We start from the raw sequence: 13,661 nt of genomic DNA, 5'->3' as shown, positions 1-13,661 counted from the left end.
TACCCCCTCATGTCTGGAGTGGTGAGCTCTGTGTGGCCTTTTGTGATTTGGTGGGTGGACGTGGACATGAAGTGGGGCTTGTGGAGGAGGGGCAGCAGTGTAAAGGGACAGTGGATGGGGCTCTGCGGAGATGACATAACCCTTAGGACTTGAGGGATAAGAGTTTGACAGTTGGTGGCTTGGGGTCTCGTAGGCCCAAGAGCAGTAGGCGCCAAGGCAGAGGCCGAAGGGGATGGTGACATGGTTGGTTGGAAGAAGTGAGAGATGTCTTCAGAGCGGTTGATTATGTTTAGATTGTGAAGGGCTTTGTTTTTCATGCTCAGGCGTTTGAACTTTTCCTGTAGGTGATAGCTAGTTAATAAATAAAAGAAGCAGAAGGCACAGTTCTCGCCTCAGAAAGCTTGTAGTCTGGTTGAGAAGACAAGATAAGCACACAATTCATTTGGAGCAGCCGGAGGCAAGCAGAGGACACAGCCTTGCCCTTCTCTCCCTGAGACCTTACAAAGGCTTGGACTGGGATATTGGCAGTGGGGAGAGAGGAAGGGGTGTGTCTCGGAGACATTACGGAGGAAGAACTAATCTTGCTCGGAGCCTCGTACCATTTAAGAGATCTCTCCTGGGGATGGTGGCGCAGGTGTTGGGGGGATTGGAAAGGAGTTGGGCTTTAGGTATGAGGAGTGTGAGGTGTGATATGGGGGCCATCAAGATAAAATAGAACTCTGAGATTGAAGTTGGGGAAGAGGTAGAATTAGAAACCTTCAGAGTGTTCGCTGTGTTTCTTCATGGAGAGGAATGTGGAGGGAGGGGACCAGCTTAGGCTGGGGAAGATGACAGAGAAGGGAACACTGGAGAAATGATAGGAGAAGTCAGGGAGGAGGAGAGCTCTGAGAACAAGGCACATCATTTATTTATTTGTTTGTGTGTTTAAAAAGATTTTATTTATGGGCGCCTGGGTGGCTCAGTTGGTTGGGCGACTGCCTTCAGCTCAGGTCGTGATCCTGGAGTCCCGGGATCGAGTCCCGCATCGGGCTCCCTACTCAGCAGGGAGTCTGCTTCTCCCTCTGACCCTCTTCCCTCTTGTGCTCTCTGGCTCTCACTCTCTCTCTCAAATAAATAAATAAAATCTTTAAAAAAAAATTTTTATTTATTTGACAGAGAAAGACACAGCAAGAGAGGGAACATAGGCAGGGGTTGTGGCAGAGGGAGAAGCAGGCTTCCCGCTGAGCAGGGAGCCTGATGCGGGGCTCGATCCCAGGACCCTGGGATCATGACCTGAGCCGAAGGCAGATGCTTAATGACTGAGCCACCCAGGCGCCCCAAGGCACATGATTTAAAAGTTAGTGACAAAGGAGAGAGAAGGATGATGGGGCCCGACAGAAGGCTGTGCTTGCAGCTTGGAGGTGGTTGAGAGGGGGCGCCGGAGAGTTTCTGGGACGAGGAGATCAGATGGAACTCAGGAGGGAGAATGACAGCAGCACCGGCTGTTTTGCAGCAGGAGGATGGAGACGGCCAGAGAGGCGGTGGGATCCCCGACATGTCTTCTTCAAGCTCGGCTGTGTCTGTGACATGAAGGTGGGGGAACCTGGAGACGATACAGGATTCCAGTGCTAGTAGGGAAGGAACGGGTAATTCATGAGGGGTTCAAAGTCACTCAGCTGTTGAGGAGTGGAATCTAGAGATGTTTTCTGTGGTTAGTTTACAGATGTCCAAGTGTAGGTGAATAAAATCAACATTTGTTCTTTAGGATGATCTGTAATACCACTCCCCTTCTTTCAGCTGGATAACTGAAAGTGGATCCTACCACCTTTCACTTTTATTTTTATTTATTTATTTATTTATTTTTTCCCCTTGCACCTTTAATGAGCTGTAATACCAGTAAAAGAAGGCCCTTATGAGTGTCTATCCAGAATCCTTTTCTCCCCCCAGTACCTTTTTTTTTTTTTTTTCTGGGCTAGAAATGTAACGTACAAAACAGAAAGGAAGAAGATTGAAAATTCGTATATATGCATTTTTTAAAAAAGATTTTATTTATTTATTTGACAGAGAGAGACACCGGGAGGGAGGGAACACAAGCAGGGGGAGTTGGAGAGGGAGAAGCAGGCCTCCCGCCGAGCAGGGAGCCCAGTGTGGGACTCGATCCCAGGACCCCAGGATCATGACCTGAGCCGAAGGCAGACGCTTAACAGAGCCACCCAGGTGCCCCATATATATGCATTTTGAATAATGAAAAATTTAAGGAAGAAAATAAATCTTACTATGCACAGTAATTACCATTAAAATGTAGTGTAGGGGCGCCTGGCCAGCTCATTCATTGGAGTGTGCAACTCTTGATCTCCAGGTTGTAAGTTTGAGTCCCTTGTTGGGTGTAGAGACTACTTAAAATCTTAAAAAAAAAAAAAAAAAAAAAAAAAATTAGTGTGTATTTGTTTTGTTGTTGTTGTTTTTTAAATATTTTATTATTTTTTTATTTGTCAGAGACAGAGAGAGTGTACAAGCAGGGAGAGCAGCAGAGAGAGAAGCAGGCTCTCCGCTGAGTGGGGAGCCTGATGCGGGGCTCGATCCCAGGGCTCTGGGATCATGACCTGAGCCAAAGGCAGACGCTTAGCAAGTGAGCCATCCAGGCGCCCCTGTAGTTTTGCTTTCTTTTAAGTAACGTGTAGTATTACAATTTTTTTTAAAGATTTTATTTATTTATTCATGAGAGACAGAGAGAGAGAGAGAGAGAGAGAGAGAGGCAGAGGGAGAAGCAGGCTCCCAAGGAGCAGGGAGCCTGATGCGGGACTCGATCCCAGGACCCTGGGATCACGACCTGAGCCGAAGGCAGACGCCCAACTATCTGAGCCACCCAGGCGCCCTAGTATTACAATTTTGTAGAAAAAAACAAAACCAAAAAACTCTGGGTTATTTTGAAGTGGGGTAGTGTTCCCTTATCCGTGGCTTCAGTTATCCCTAGTCAGCCGCAGTCTGGAAGCAGGTGATCCTCCTGACTTCACCTCGTCATAAAGTCAATAGTAGCCTAATGCTGTGTCACGGCGCCTACGGCCCTCCCCTCACTTCACCACCCCATGTAGGCATCGCATCCGCTCACATCGTCATAAGAAGAGGGGTGAGTACAGGATGGCATGATAGTTTGAGAGAGGAAGGGACCACATTTGTTTATTACAGTACACTGTTACAATTGTTCTGTTACTAGTTACTGTTAATCTCTCTGCCGAATTTATAAATTAAACTATCTAGGTCCGTAGGTCCGTACAGGAAAAAACACTGTATATAGGATTCAGTACTGTGGGAAGTGTCAGGCATCACTGGGGCTTTTGGAACCTGTGTCCCAGAGGATAAGCAGGGGGCTACTGTATCAGCATTTTGTTACAGTGGGTACACTGTGAAATCATGTTTCTAGGCTGCAGGTGCTGAATTTTAACCCCTACCACTCCCTCTTTTTTTTTTTTTTTCAGAATTTTAATTGTTCTTTTAAAATCGATTTATATACCCTAATTTCTCCTTATGCTTTTTTTCCTTAGCCTTCTAAAATGATTAACTTAGGCAGATTTCAGCTTATAATTAGTTGACTTGTACAGTTCTCAGCTAATTATTTTCATGTTACCAATTCACAGTTCTCAGGCTGGCAGTACATAAGTTACAGATGTGTTCTGTGTAAGTCTTCGCTGCTCTGCCTTACCCTTCTCAGCTTCCCTTTCTAGCGGCTCTGAGCATCTAACACCCGGACAGAGGAGAGGAAGAGTGGGGTTCCTGCGGGGTTCTCTGAGACGGGGGTTAAATTGAGAAGCAATGTGATGTGGTCATTGAAAAGGAACATTTTTGGGGTGCCTGGCTGGCTCAGTTGGAAGAGCGTGTGACTCTTGATCGCAGGATCATGAGTTTGAGCCCCACATTGGGTGTAGAGATTACTTAAATCAGTAAAACTTAAAAGAAAAGAAAAACATTTTCTCTATGGCTGGTAAACTGTACGGACAGTGTCAGAGTTGTTCCAAATACCTTTTAGGTAGTAGAAGTATCAATGGAAACTACCAAAGTGAATTTCTGGCATGTTTGTTTAAAAAATCTTTTATGTTGGTTCAGTTTTGAAAATGTTGACATCATTAAGTGTACAGCTTGTTCAAGATTGTTGATGAAGGAGATCACTATGCTGTTTATTGAAGTTCTCTTTTCTAAGAAATTTGGCTGACAGCAACTTTGGATTTGATGGATTTGGGATCTCTTTGTCCAGTCCCTGTGAAAGGCAAAGCCGTGGGACGTTTTGATGTGCAGTGCGCATGGGCTCTGGAAGTGAAGCATAGAAGATTGAGAGTACATGCAAGTCAGGATTGATTCATGGCTTCTTTAAGATTAAAGCTTTTTTTTCTCTGTTGAGGGAGAGGATGGTCCAATTTAAAACCATGTTTACACTGGTTGAAAGTCCCAGTGTCGATGAGACGACACAGCCTGAGGGCTGCTCTGCATAGAGCTCAGTGATAAATAATTTGATCTCTTTTTGAACATGTTTTGACTGTGTAATACACAGACATGAAAACAATTCATAGATGCGGACAGCGCACCGTGAAAAGTTGGGCACTCTTTCCCTCTGCTCTTGCCCCCGGGTTCTTGTCTCAGGAGCAGGCAGTCACTGTTCAGCACGCCTGTTCTGCCTGTGTTCTCCTCCCCATGACAACTTGGTTCTCATGTCGACTTTTGCTACAGCATGAATGTTTCCTTGGTTTTTAAATGCCCCATCTTCTCCAGAAGAAAGATAGCACTCTTTAAGAGTTGAGGTGAAGAGGGGGAAAGTTGTCTGAGGAACTGTAGAACCGTATGTTGATAATTTTACGGTGATTTTTACTCTAATGCTCTGTAGAATTTATGGAGTCAGAAAGTTCAGGACATTTATAATGGATATCACTTATAATGGGTTAAATGCGGTATTAATGGTTGTATAAAATGTCCCTTTGTCATCAGGACTATAACACACCCCACCCCCACAATTATGGTTCTCATTTCTCCATAGGAAAAAAATGCATAACTCAAAGCATATTAGAAGTAGAAAGACCTTGGGATGCCTGGCTGGCTCAGTTGGTAGAGTGTGTGACTCCTAATCTCAGGGTCATGAGTTCAAGCCCCATATTGGGAGTGGATGGAGCCTACTTAAAATTAAGAGGAAAAAAGAAAAAGTAGGAGACCATAGCCATTATGTAGTTCAACACCCTGACATAGGTGAGTACATTGGATCTGAGCTTTTGATTTCTTAGGACCCTGTAAGTGAGAGGAGAATGCCTATATGGTGTATGCATCATTAATGAAGTTACCCCATCTATAAAGGACTTTATAACAAAATGCTGATTTCTGTAACCTAGTATGATTGATAATGGGCAAAGTGTGGAGCAATACTTGTGATTCTTCCAGGAAAACCTCAGTTGCACTCTGGAGGGGTGATACCTTCGCTGCCGTTAGGCAGCCACTCTGCAAAATCAGGAGCCCCGCCTGGGAAACCCCCTCAGCCAGGTGTCTGTGCATGTCCTCAGGAAAAGCCATTCGGGACCCTGGCTCCGCAAGCTGAGGATGAGACAGAGGACGGTGGACTCTTCATTCCGATGGGTAGGCTTTCTTTTTCTTTTCTTCTTTTGTAATTTAAAAAAAAAAAGTCCTTTTTTTTGAAATATGATATAAAGTATAATATGTAGAAAACTGCATGTGTCCTAAGATATCCTAGTTCCTTGAATTTTCGGAGACTGAAGACACCCGTGCAGCCAGCAACCAGATCAAGAAACAGAGTATTACCTGTTCCCTAGGTTGTCCCTTTCAGTTATTACCAGCATCTCACCCGTGGGGGCCGTTACTCTGACTTCGGGCAGCCCAGTTTGGTTCACCTGTTTTGTACTTCATGAGTGGAATCCTATGTTTGTATGCCTAGTGACTGTGTTTTTCCACTCATCTTGTTGTGTTTATGAAATTGGCCCACGCTGTTGATTGTAGATTGTTCGTTTTCATTGCTGTCTAGTATTCTGTTGTTTGAGCATTCAACATTTTCTGTATCTGTTCAACTTTTTTTTTTTTTAAGATTTTATTTGAGAGAGAGCTTAGGAGAGAGAGAGAGACCACGAGAGGGGGAGTGGGAGAGGGAGAAGCAGACTCCTCACTGAGCAGGGAGCCCGACCTGGGGCTCGATCCCAGGACCCTGGGATCATGACCCGAGCTGGAGGCCGACGCTTAACCGACTGAGCCACCCAGGCGCCCTCCATTCAACTCTTAATGGGCATTAGGATAGTTTCTAATTGCAGGCTACTCTGAAAGGTGCTGCTGTGAACATTCTACACAGATCTTTGGGTGAACATCTGCATTTGATTTTTGTTGGGTGAATTGCTAGGTCATAGCACTAGGCCTTCTGAAATTTTTTTGAAATACTGTATTTTTTATTGTGAATTATAACACATACAGACAAGTGAATAAAGACTTTATTCAGCTTAGAAAATGGTTTTACAACAAGCACCTGTGATTTCAGTTCTTTTTTAAGATTTTATTTATTTATTTGAGAGAGAGAGAGTGAGAGCAAGTGAGCACACCAGCAGGGGGAGCGGGAGAGGGAGAAGCAGGCTCCCCACGGAGCAGGGAGCCCGACTCGGGGCTCGATCCCAGGACCCCGGGACCATGACCGGAGCCGAAGGCAGACGCTTAACCGACTGAGCCACCCAGGTGCCCCTTGTGATTTCTTTTTTTTCCTTCCTTCCTTCCTTCCTTCCATTCTTTCTCTTTCTTTTTTAAATTTTATTTATTTACTTGAGAGAGAGAGAGCACAAGCATGATCGGGGGAGGGATGGAGGCAGAGGGAGAAGCAGGCTCCCCGCGGAGCAGGGAGCCCATGCAGGGCTGGATCCTAGGGCCCTGGGATCTTGACCTGAGCTGAAGGCAGATGCTTAATGGACTGAGCCAGCCAGGCGCCCCTGTTACTTCTTTTTCTTACTGCAAATCCTAGTGGTGATCATGCACATTTCGTCTGAACTTGGGGGAAGGCACTCCGTATTATTCTTGTTTTTTGGGGTTTTGTTTCGTTTTGTCTTTGTAAGTGGGGAGGTGGAGGGGCAGAGGGAGAGAGAGAGTGAGATTCTAGAGCAGACTCCCTGTTAGGCATGGAGCTTGACATGGGGTTCAATCTCATGATCCTGAGATCACCACCTGAGCCAAAATCAAGAGTCGGATGCTTAACTGAGCCAGCCAGGCACCCCTGTATTGCTTGTTATGCATGACAGTTGCAGACTTTTTGTAGATACATTTTTTTTTAAAGATTATGTTTATTTATTAGAGACAGAGAGTGAGCATGAGCAGGGGGAGGGGCAGAGGGAGAGGGAGAAGCAGACTCTCTGCTGAGCAAGTAGCCTGATGTGGGGCTCTATCCCAGGACCCCGGGATCATGACCTGAGCCGAAGGCAGACGCTTAACTAACTGAGCCACCCAGGCGCCCCAACTTTTTATAGATATGTTGTATCAGATTAAGGAAGTTCTTTTCTTAATTTTCAGAATTTTATCATGTATTGAATTGTGCTAGTGCTCTTCTGTCTCTATTAAGATGATCATACAGTGTTTCTTCTTTATTCTGTTAGTAATGTGGAGATTCATGTTGTTTCTTACTGTCAGATTTATTGAAATATAATTTGCATTCAATGAAACGTACCCAGTGAGTTTTGAAACATGTAATACAGTTCTGTAACTGCCGCCACCGTCAGCATACGGGACATTTCTGTCTCCCCGAAAGCTCTCTCATTGCCCGTTGCAGGCCTTCATTCTCAGTCCGGGCTCGTCCGCCGCCTCACTCTGTCTGTGTGGTTTTCTCTGCGGTGTCCTGCTCGTGCTCACATACAGTATGGAGCTGTCTTTGCCTGGTACAATGCTTTGGAGACTCATTCGCATTTGTTCTTCTCATTGCTGAGTAGTATTCCATCCCATAGATATACCACAAGTTACTTGTTCGCCAGTTGATGGACGTTTGGGTTGTTTCCAGGTTTTGCCCGAAGCTGCTATATATATTCACATATAGGTCTTTGATAGACATAAGTTTTTTTTTTTTTTTTTAAAGATTTTATTTATTTGAGAGAGAGAGAATGAGAGATAGAAAGCACGAGAGGGAAGAGGGTCAGAGGGAGAAGCAGACTCCCTGCTGAGCAGGGAGCCCGATGCGGGACTCGATCCCGGGACTCCAGGATCATGACCTGAGCCGAAGGCAGTCGCTTAACCAACTGAGCCACCCAGGCGCCCTAGACATAAGTTTTCATTTTTCTTGGGTAAATCGCTAGGAAGGACATTTCCGGCACTTTATGAGGAACTGCTGACCCGTTTTCCAAAGCGGCTGCACCATTTTACACTCCCACCAGTGGGTGTGAGATTCACAACTGATCCGTGTCCTTCCCAGCAGTTGCCAGACGCTTACATTTTCTCCATTTTAGTAGGTGTATTTCCTTGCGGTTTGAACTTGCATTTCTCTAAGGAAGAGCAATGTAGAGCATGTTTTCATGTATTTATTGGCCACTTGTAGATCATTTTTGGTGAAGTGTTTGATCATTATTCTGTTATATGCCCTTATTCCTTTTGTAATTAGTACATATCTTGCAGGAGATACTTTATTTATTTATTTATTTTAAAAGATTTTATTTATTTATTTGAGAGAGAGAGCACTAGAGGGAAGAGGGTCAGAGGGAGAAGCAGACTCCCCGCTCAGCAGGGAGCCCGATGTGGGACTCGATCCCGGGACTCCAGGATCATGACCTGAGCCGACGGCAGTGGCTTAACCAACGGAGCCACCCAGGTGCCCGATACTTTATTTTTTTAAAAAATATTTTACTTATTTATTTTAGAGAGGGGGTGGAGGGGCAGAGGGAAAGGGAAAGAGAATCCCAAGCAGACTCTACTCACAGAGCCAGACTCGGGGCTCTATCCCATGACCCTGAGATCATGATCTGAGCGGAAATCAAGAGTTAGATAGATGCTTAACTTGACTGGGCCACCCAGGCACTCCTTGCAGAAGATACATTAAAACTATGCATGTGTCCTGTTTCTCCTCAAACTTCTCCCCACTAATTTTAGCATCCATTGGTGGATTGCTCACAAGAATTATACTGTGGTGGTCTAATTTTTTATTCCTTTCATTCCTTCTACATTTAGTAATTGGAATTTTCTATAAAGAAGAGCTGTCCCTTCTTCCTCGTTTATTTATTCAGTTTTTATGTGAGTGTGGACTCATGGGTATTTATTTTATTATTTGAGTTACAGTGCAATGGTGTCATTTATTTTGCTCAGATTGTTTTAGTGTTAGGTATGGGGAGATACTTCAGGTTTTACTTTTATGGAATATGGTTTTGGTGTCATATCAAGGAATGCTGCCTAATACTGGGACGCCCAGCTGGCTCAGTTGGTGGAGCGTGTGACTCTTGACCTTGGGGTTGGGAGTTCAAGCCCCATGCTGGGTGTAGAGCTTACATTAAAAAAAAAAAAAAAAAAGGAACTCTGCCCAATCCAAGGTCACAGAGATTCTTTTTGCAAGTTGTATGGTTTTACATATTCCGTTTAGGTGTATGATCCATTTTGAGTTAATTTTTGTATCATGTGTGAGGCATACTTGAGATTCTTTTTTGCATGTGGATGTTTATTTCTGCATGATTTTTGGAAAAGATTCCTTTCTCCATTAAATTACCTTTGCACCTGTGAAGAACTCACTGGCCATATTAGTGTGGGGTCTTTTCTGGACTCTGTTCTGTCCGTTGATCTATGTGTCTGACCTTTTCACCAAAACTACACTGGTTCGATCCATATAACTTCACAGTAAGTGTCAAGATCAGGTAACCTAAGTCTTCACCTTTATCCTGTTTTTAAAATATATATATATGTACATATATATGTGTATATATATATTTTATATATGTGTATATATATATTTAAGATTTTATTCATCTATTTGAGAGGGAGAGTGAAAGAGAGAGAGTGAACACAAGGTGGGGGAGGAGCAGAGGGAGAAGCAGACTCCCCACTGAGCAGGGAGCCTGATGCTGGACTTGATCCCAGGACCTTAGGATCATGACCTGAGTTGAAGGCAGACTCTTAACGACTGGACCACCAGGTGCCCCTGATATATATTTTTTTAAGATTTTATTTATTAGAGACAGAGCAAGTGCATGCACACAGGTGGGGGGAGGGCAGAGGGAGAGGGAGAGCTAGACTCCCTGCTGAGCAGAGAGCCCAACGTGGTGCCCCATGTCCTTTTTTTTTTTTTAAAACAAGGTTAGGGGCGCCTGGGTGGCTCAGTTGGTTAAGCGACTGCCTTCGGCTCAGGTCATGATCCTGGAGTCCCGGGATTGAGTCCTGCATCGGGTTCCCTGCTTGGCAGGGAGTCTGCTTCTCCCTCTGACCCTCCCCCTCTCTCATGTGCTCTCTCTCTCTCTCTCTCTCATTCTCTCCCTCAAATAAATAAATAAAATCTTTAAAAAAAATAAAACAAGGTTATTGGGCTATTATAGGTCCTTCGCATTTCCATGGAAATTTAAGAATTGGCTTGTCATTTTCTTCAAAAATACCTGCAGAGGGATGCCTGGGTGGCTCAGTCGGTTAAGTGTCTGCCTTCGGCTCAGGTCATGATCTTCAGATGCTGGGATGGAGCCCCGTGTTTCGGGCTCCCCTCCCTCTGCCTCTGCCTGCCACTCCCCTTGTTTGTGCTCTCTCTCTCTCTCTGTGTCAATAAATAAATAAAATCTTAAAAAAAATAGCTGCTGAAATACTGATTGGTAATGAATCTGTGGATAAATTTGGGAAAGTTGCCATCTTAAAGATATCGAGTCTACTAATCCATGAACAAGATCTATCTATTTAGATGTTAAAATTTCTCTCAGCAATATTTTGTAGTTCCTTACATATACATTTTTCACCTATTTGTTTAGATTTGTGAAACACCGAAATACTTCTTCTTTTATGCTAATGTGAGTTTTTCTTTCCAACTTCCAATTGTTCATTGCTAATCTATAGATAAGTGTACTTGGGTGTGCTGGTCTATCTTGTGACCTTGCTATAAGCCCATTATTAGCTGTATATACTTGGTAGACCCTTAGCAGTTCCTTACGGAGAGAATGATGTGATCTGCGAACAAAGGTTTTTTTGCCTTCCTTTCCAGCTTGTCCGTCTTTCCTTTCTTACTTTCTCTTTCTTCTTCTTCTTCCCTCTTTGTCTCCCTCCTTCTTGCTCTTCCTCTCCATTTGTCCATCCGGCTTCGCTCTGTGCTGGAGAGGACCTTCAGTTCAGCCTTGGCCACAGTGGTGGGAGCAGGCATCTTTCCTCTGCTCTTGACCTCAGGGGAGCGTGCTCAGTCTTCCCCCATGGGGCTGGAGGTTGTTCATTGGATTGAGGAAGTTCTCCACTGTTCCTGGTTGCTGAGAGTTTTTGTGGTGAATTGATGTTAGATTTGGTTAAAAGCTTTTCCTGCGTCTACTGAGATTATCTTTTGTTTCTGCTTTTGGTCTGTTGATGTGGTGAATTATATTGATTGATTTTCAAATTTCAAAGCACTTTTGCATTTCTGGGGTACACCACACCTTTTGATCAAGGTATATTACCCTTTTTCTATATTGTTGGATTTGATTTGCTAATATTTTAGGGATTCTTGTACCTGTGGCTGATAATGTTCTTGTATTCTTTGCATGGTTTGTTATTAGGGTCATGCTGACCTCAAAGTGAGTTGGGAAGTGTTCTCTTTTCTTTCTGTTTTGTGTTTTTCATGGTTTTATTTTTGGAAGAGTGTGTGTGAATTGGTGGTATTTCTTCCTTAAAGGTGTTGTTGAATGCACCAGTGAAGCCATCTGGGCCTGGAGTTTTCTTTGTAGACGTTTTTAATTATGAAATCAGTCCCTCCCTCCCTCCTAACTTCCCTCCCTCCTTCCCTCCTTCCTTTCAGATTTTATTTATTTATTTGATAGAGAGAATGAGTTAGAGACAGAGAGGGAGAGAGAGAAAAGGAGCAGGGGGAGGGGCAGAAGCAGACTGCCCACTGAGCAGGGAGCCTAATGTGGGACTCGATCCCAGGACTCCAGGATCATGACCTGAGCCAAAGGTAGATGCTTAACTGACTGAGCCACCCAGGCTCCCCTGAACTCACTTTCTTTAGCAGATACAGGGCTGTTCAATTATCTTCTTGTTCTTGAGTGAGCTTTGACAGCTGGTGTCTTGCAAGTTATTTGTTTCATCCAACTGTGGAAACCTTGGCATAAAGGTTTTTATAGTATTCCTTTAGTTGTTTTTTTTTTTTTTAAGATTTTATTTATTTATTTTAGAGAGAGAGAGTGTGCACATGGGCACACGTGAGTTAGGGGTGGGTCAGAGGGAGAGACAGAATCTTAAGCGGGCTCTGTGCTCAGCAGTGTGGGGCTCCATCCCAGAACCTTGAGATCATGACCTGAGCTGAAGTCTGATGCTTAACTGACTGAGTCACCCAGGCGCCCCAGACTTATTAAATATTTTAATAATAGTATTTAATATATCAATTTCCCTTTAAGAACTTGTGTTAGCTTTAACCCAGAAATTATGATGTGTTGTATTTCATTGACTTCAGTTGACAATATTTTCTAATCCCTTTGGGATATCTTCTTTGGCACACAGGTTATTTAGAAGTGTGTAGTTTGGGGGCGCCTGGGTGGCTCGGTCGTTAAGTATCTGCCTTCGGCTCGGGTCATGATCCCAGGGTCCTGGGATCAAGCCCCGCATCGGGCTCCCTGCTCAGCGGAGAGCCTGCTTCTCCCTCTCCCACTCCCCCTGCTTGTGTTCCCTCTCTCGCTGTCTCTCTCTCTGTCAAAAAAAAAAAAAAAAAAAAAATCTTTAGAAATCTATAGTTTGGAGAATTCCAGCTATCTTTCTGTTACTGATTTCTGATTTAATTCCCTTGTCTTCAGATTTTACTTTGTATAATTTCATTCATTTTCTATTTATTGAGGTTTATTTCATAGCCCAGAATATAATCTTTTTTTTTCCTTTAGGTCTTTATTCAGATGTTGAGTATGATCTTTATGGTAGTTCTTCCATTTGTATTTATTTTTGAAAAGAAAATGTATTTAGTTGTTTTCATGTGTACTGTTCTATAAATGTCAGTTAGGTCAAGTTGGTTGATAGCATTGTTCAGTTCTTCCCTTTTTACTGCTTTTGTGTGTGGGGGGGTCTATTTGTCATTTACTGTGAAAGAAATAGTGAAGTCTCTAACTTCAATTGTGGATCTGTCTGTATTTTCTTTCAGTTCTATCAGTTTAGCTCTACATATTTTATTTTTTAAAGTCTTATTTATTTAAAGAAAATTTTATTTATTTATTTATTTGAGACAGAGCATGTGCACGTGGCGGGGGAGGGGCAGAGAGAATCTTAAGCAGACCCATGCCCAGCACAGAGCCTGACGTGAGGTCTAATCTCACGACCCTGAGTTCATGACCTGAGCTGGTAGATATCAAGAGTTGGCCGCTTAAGCAACTGAGCCACCCAGGTGCCCCAAGTTTTATTTATTTAGGTAACCTCTACACCCAACGTGGGGCTTCAGTTCATGACCCCGAGATCAAGAGTTGCATGCTCTTCTGACTGAGTCAGTGAGGTATGCCTTTAAAGACTTTATTTCTGGTAATCTCTATACCCAGTGTGGGGCTCACACTCACAACCCTGAC

The 13,661-nt window shown here is 43.8% G+C and overlaps 1 protein-coding gene and 1 non-coding gene across 8 annotated transcripts in view; both read left to right on the top strand.

Annotated features, from left to right (window-relative positions):
- Positions 1-13,661, top strand: part of GON4L (gon-4 like) — a 68,590-nt gene that overhangs the window by 5,920 nt on the left and 49,009 nt on the right. For 6 of the 7 annotated variants that reach the window (XR_003523176.1, XR_003523177.1, XM_027612504.2 and 3 more), the window contains exon 3: positions 5,398-5,589. The exons of the other annotated variant lie outside the window; for it this stretch is intronic. Coding sequence is in view for 4 of the 6 variants with exons in the window: in XM_027612504.2 (XP_027468305.1) it covers positions 5,398-5,589 (192 nt within the window). In the remaining 2 variants the exon portion in view is untranslated. The remainder of the gene's footprint in view (positions 1-5,397; positions 5,590-13,661) is intronic. 7 annotated transcript variants of the gene reach the window in all.
- Positions 5,053-5,125, top strand: TRNAR-CCU. Its single transcript has one exon. It is a non-coding gene; the product is annotated as a tRNA-Arg (tRNA).

Source organism: Zalophus californianus, chromosome 10 (assembly GCF_009762305.2).
Source record: "Zalophus californianus isolate mZalCal1 chromosome 10, mZalCal1.pri.v2, whole genome shotgun sequence".
NCBI classification, from domain to species: Eukaryota; Metazoa; Chordata; class Mammalia; order Carnivora; family Otariidae; genus Zalophus; species Zalophus californianus.
This window is presented reverse-complemented; position numbering and strand designations above follow the sequence as displayed.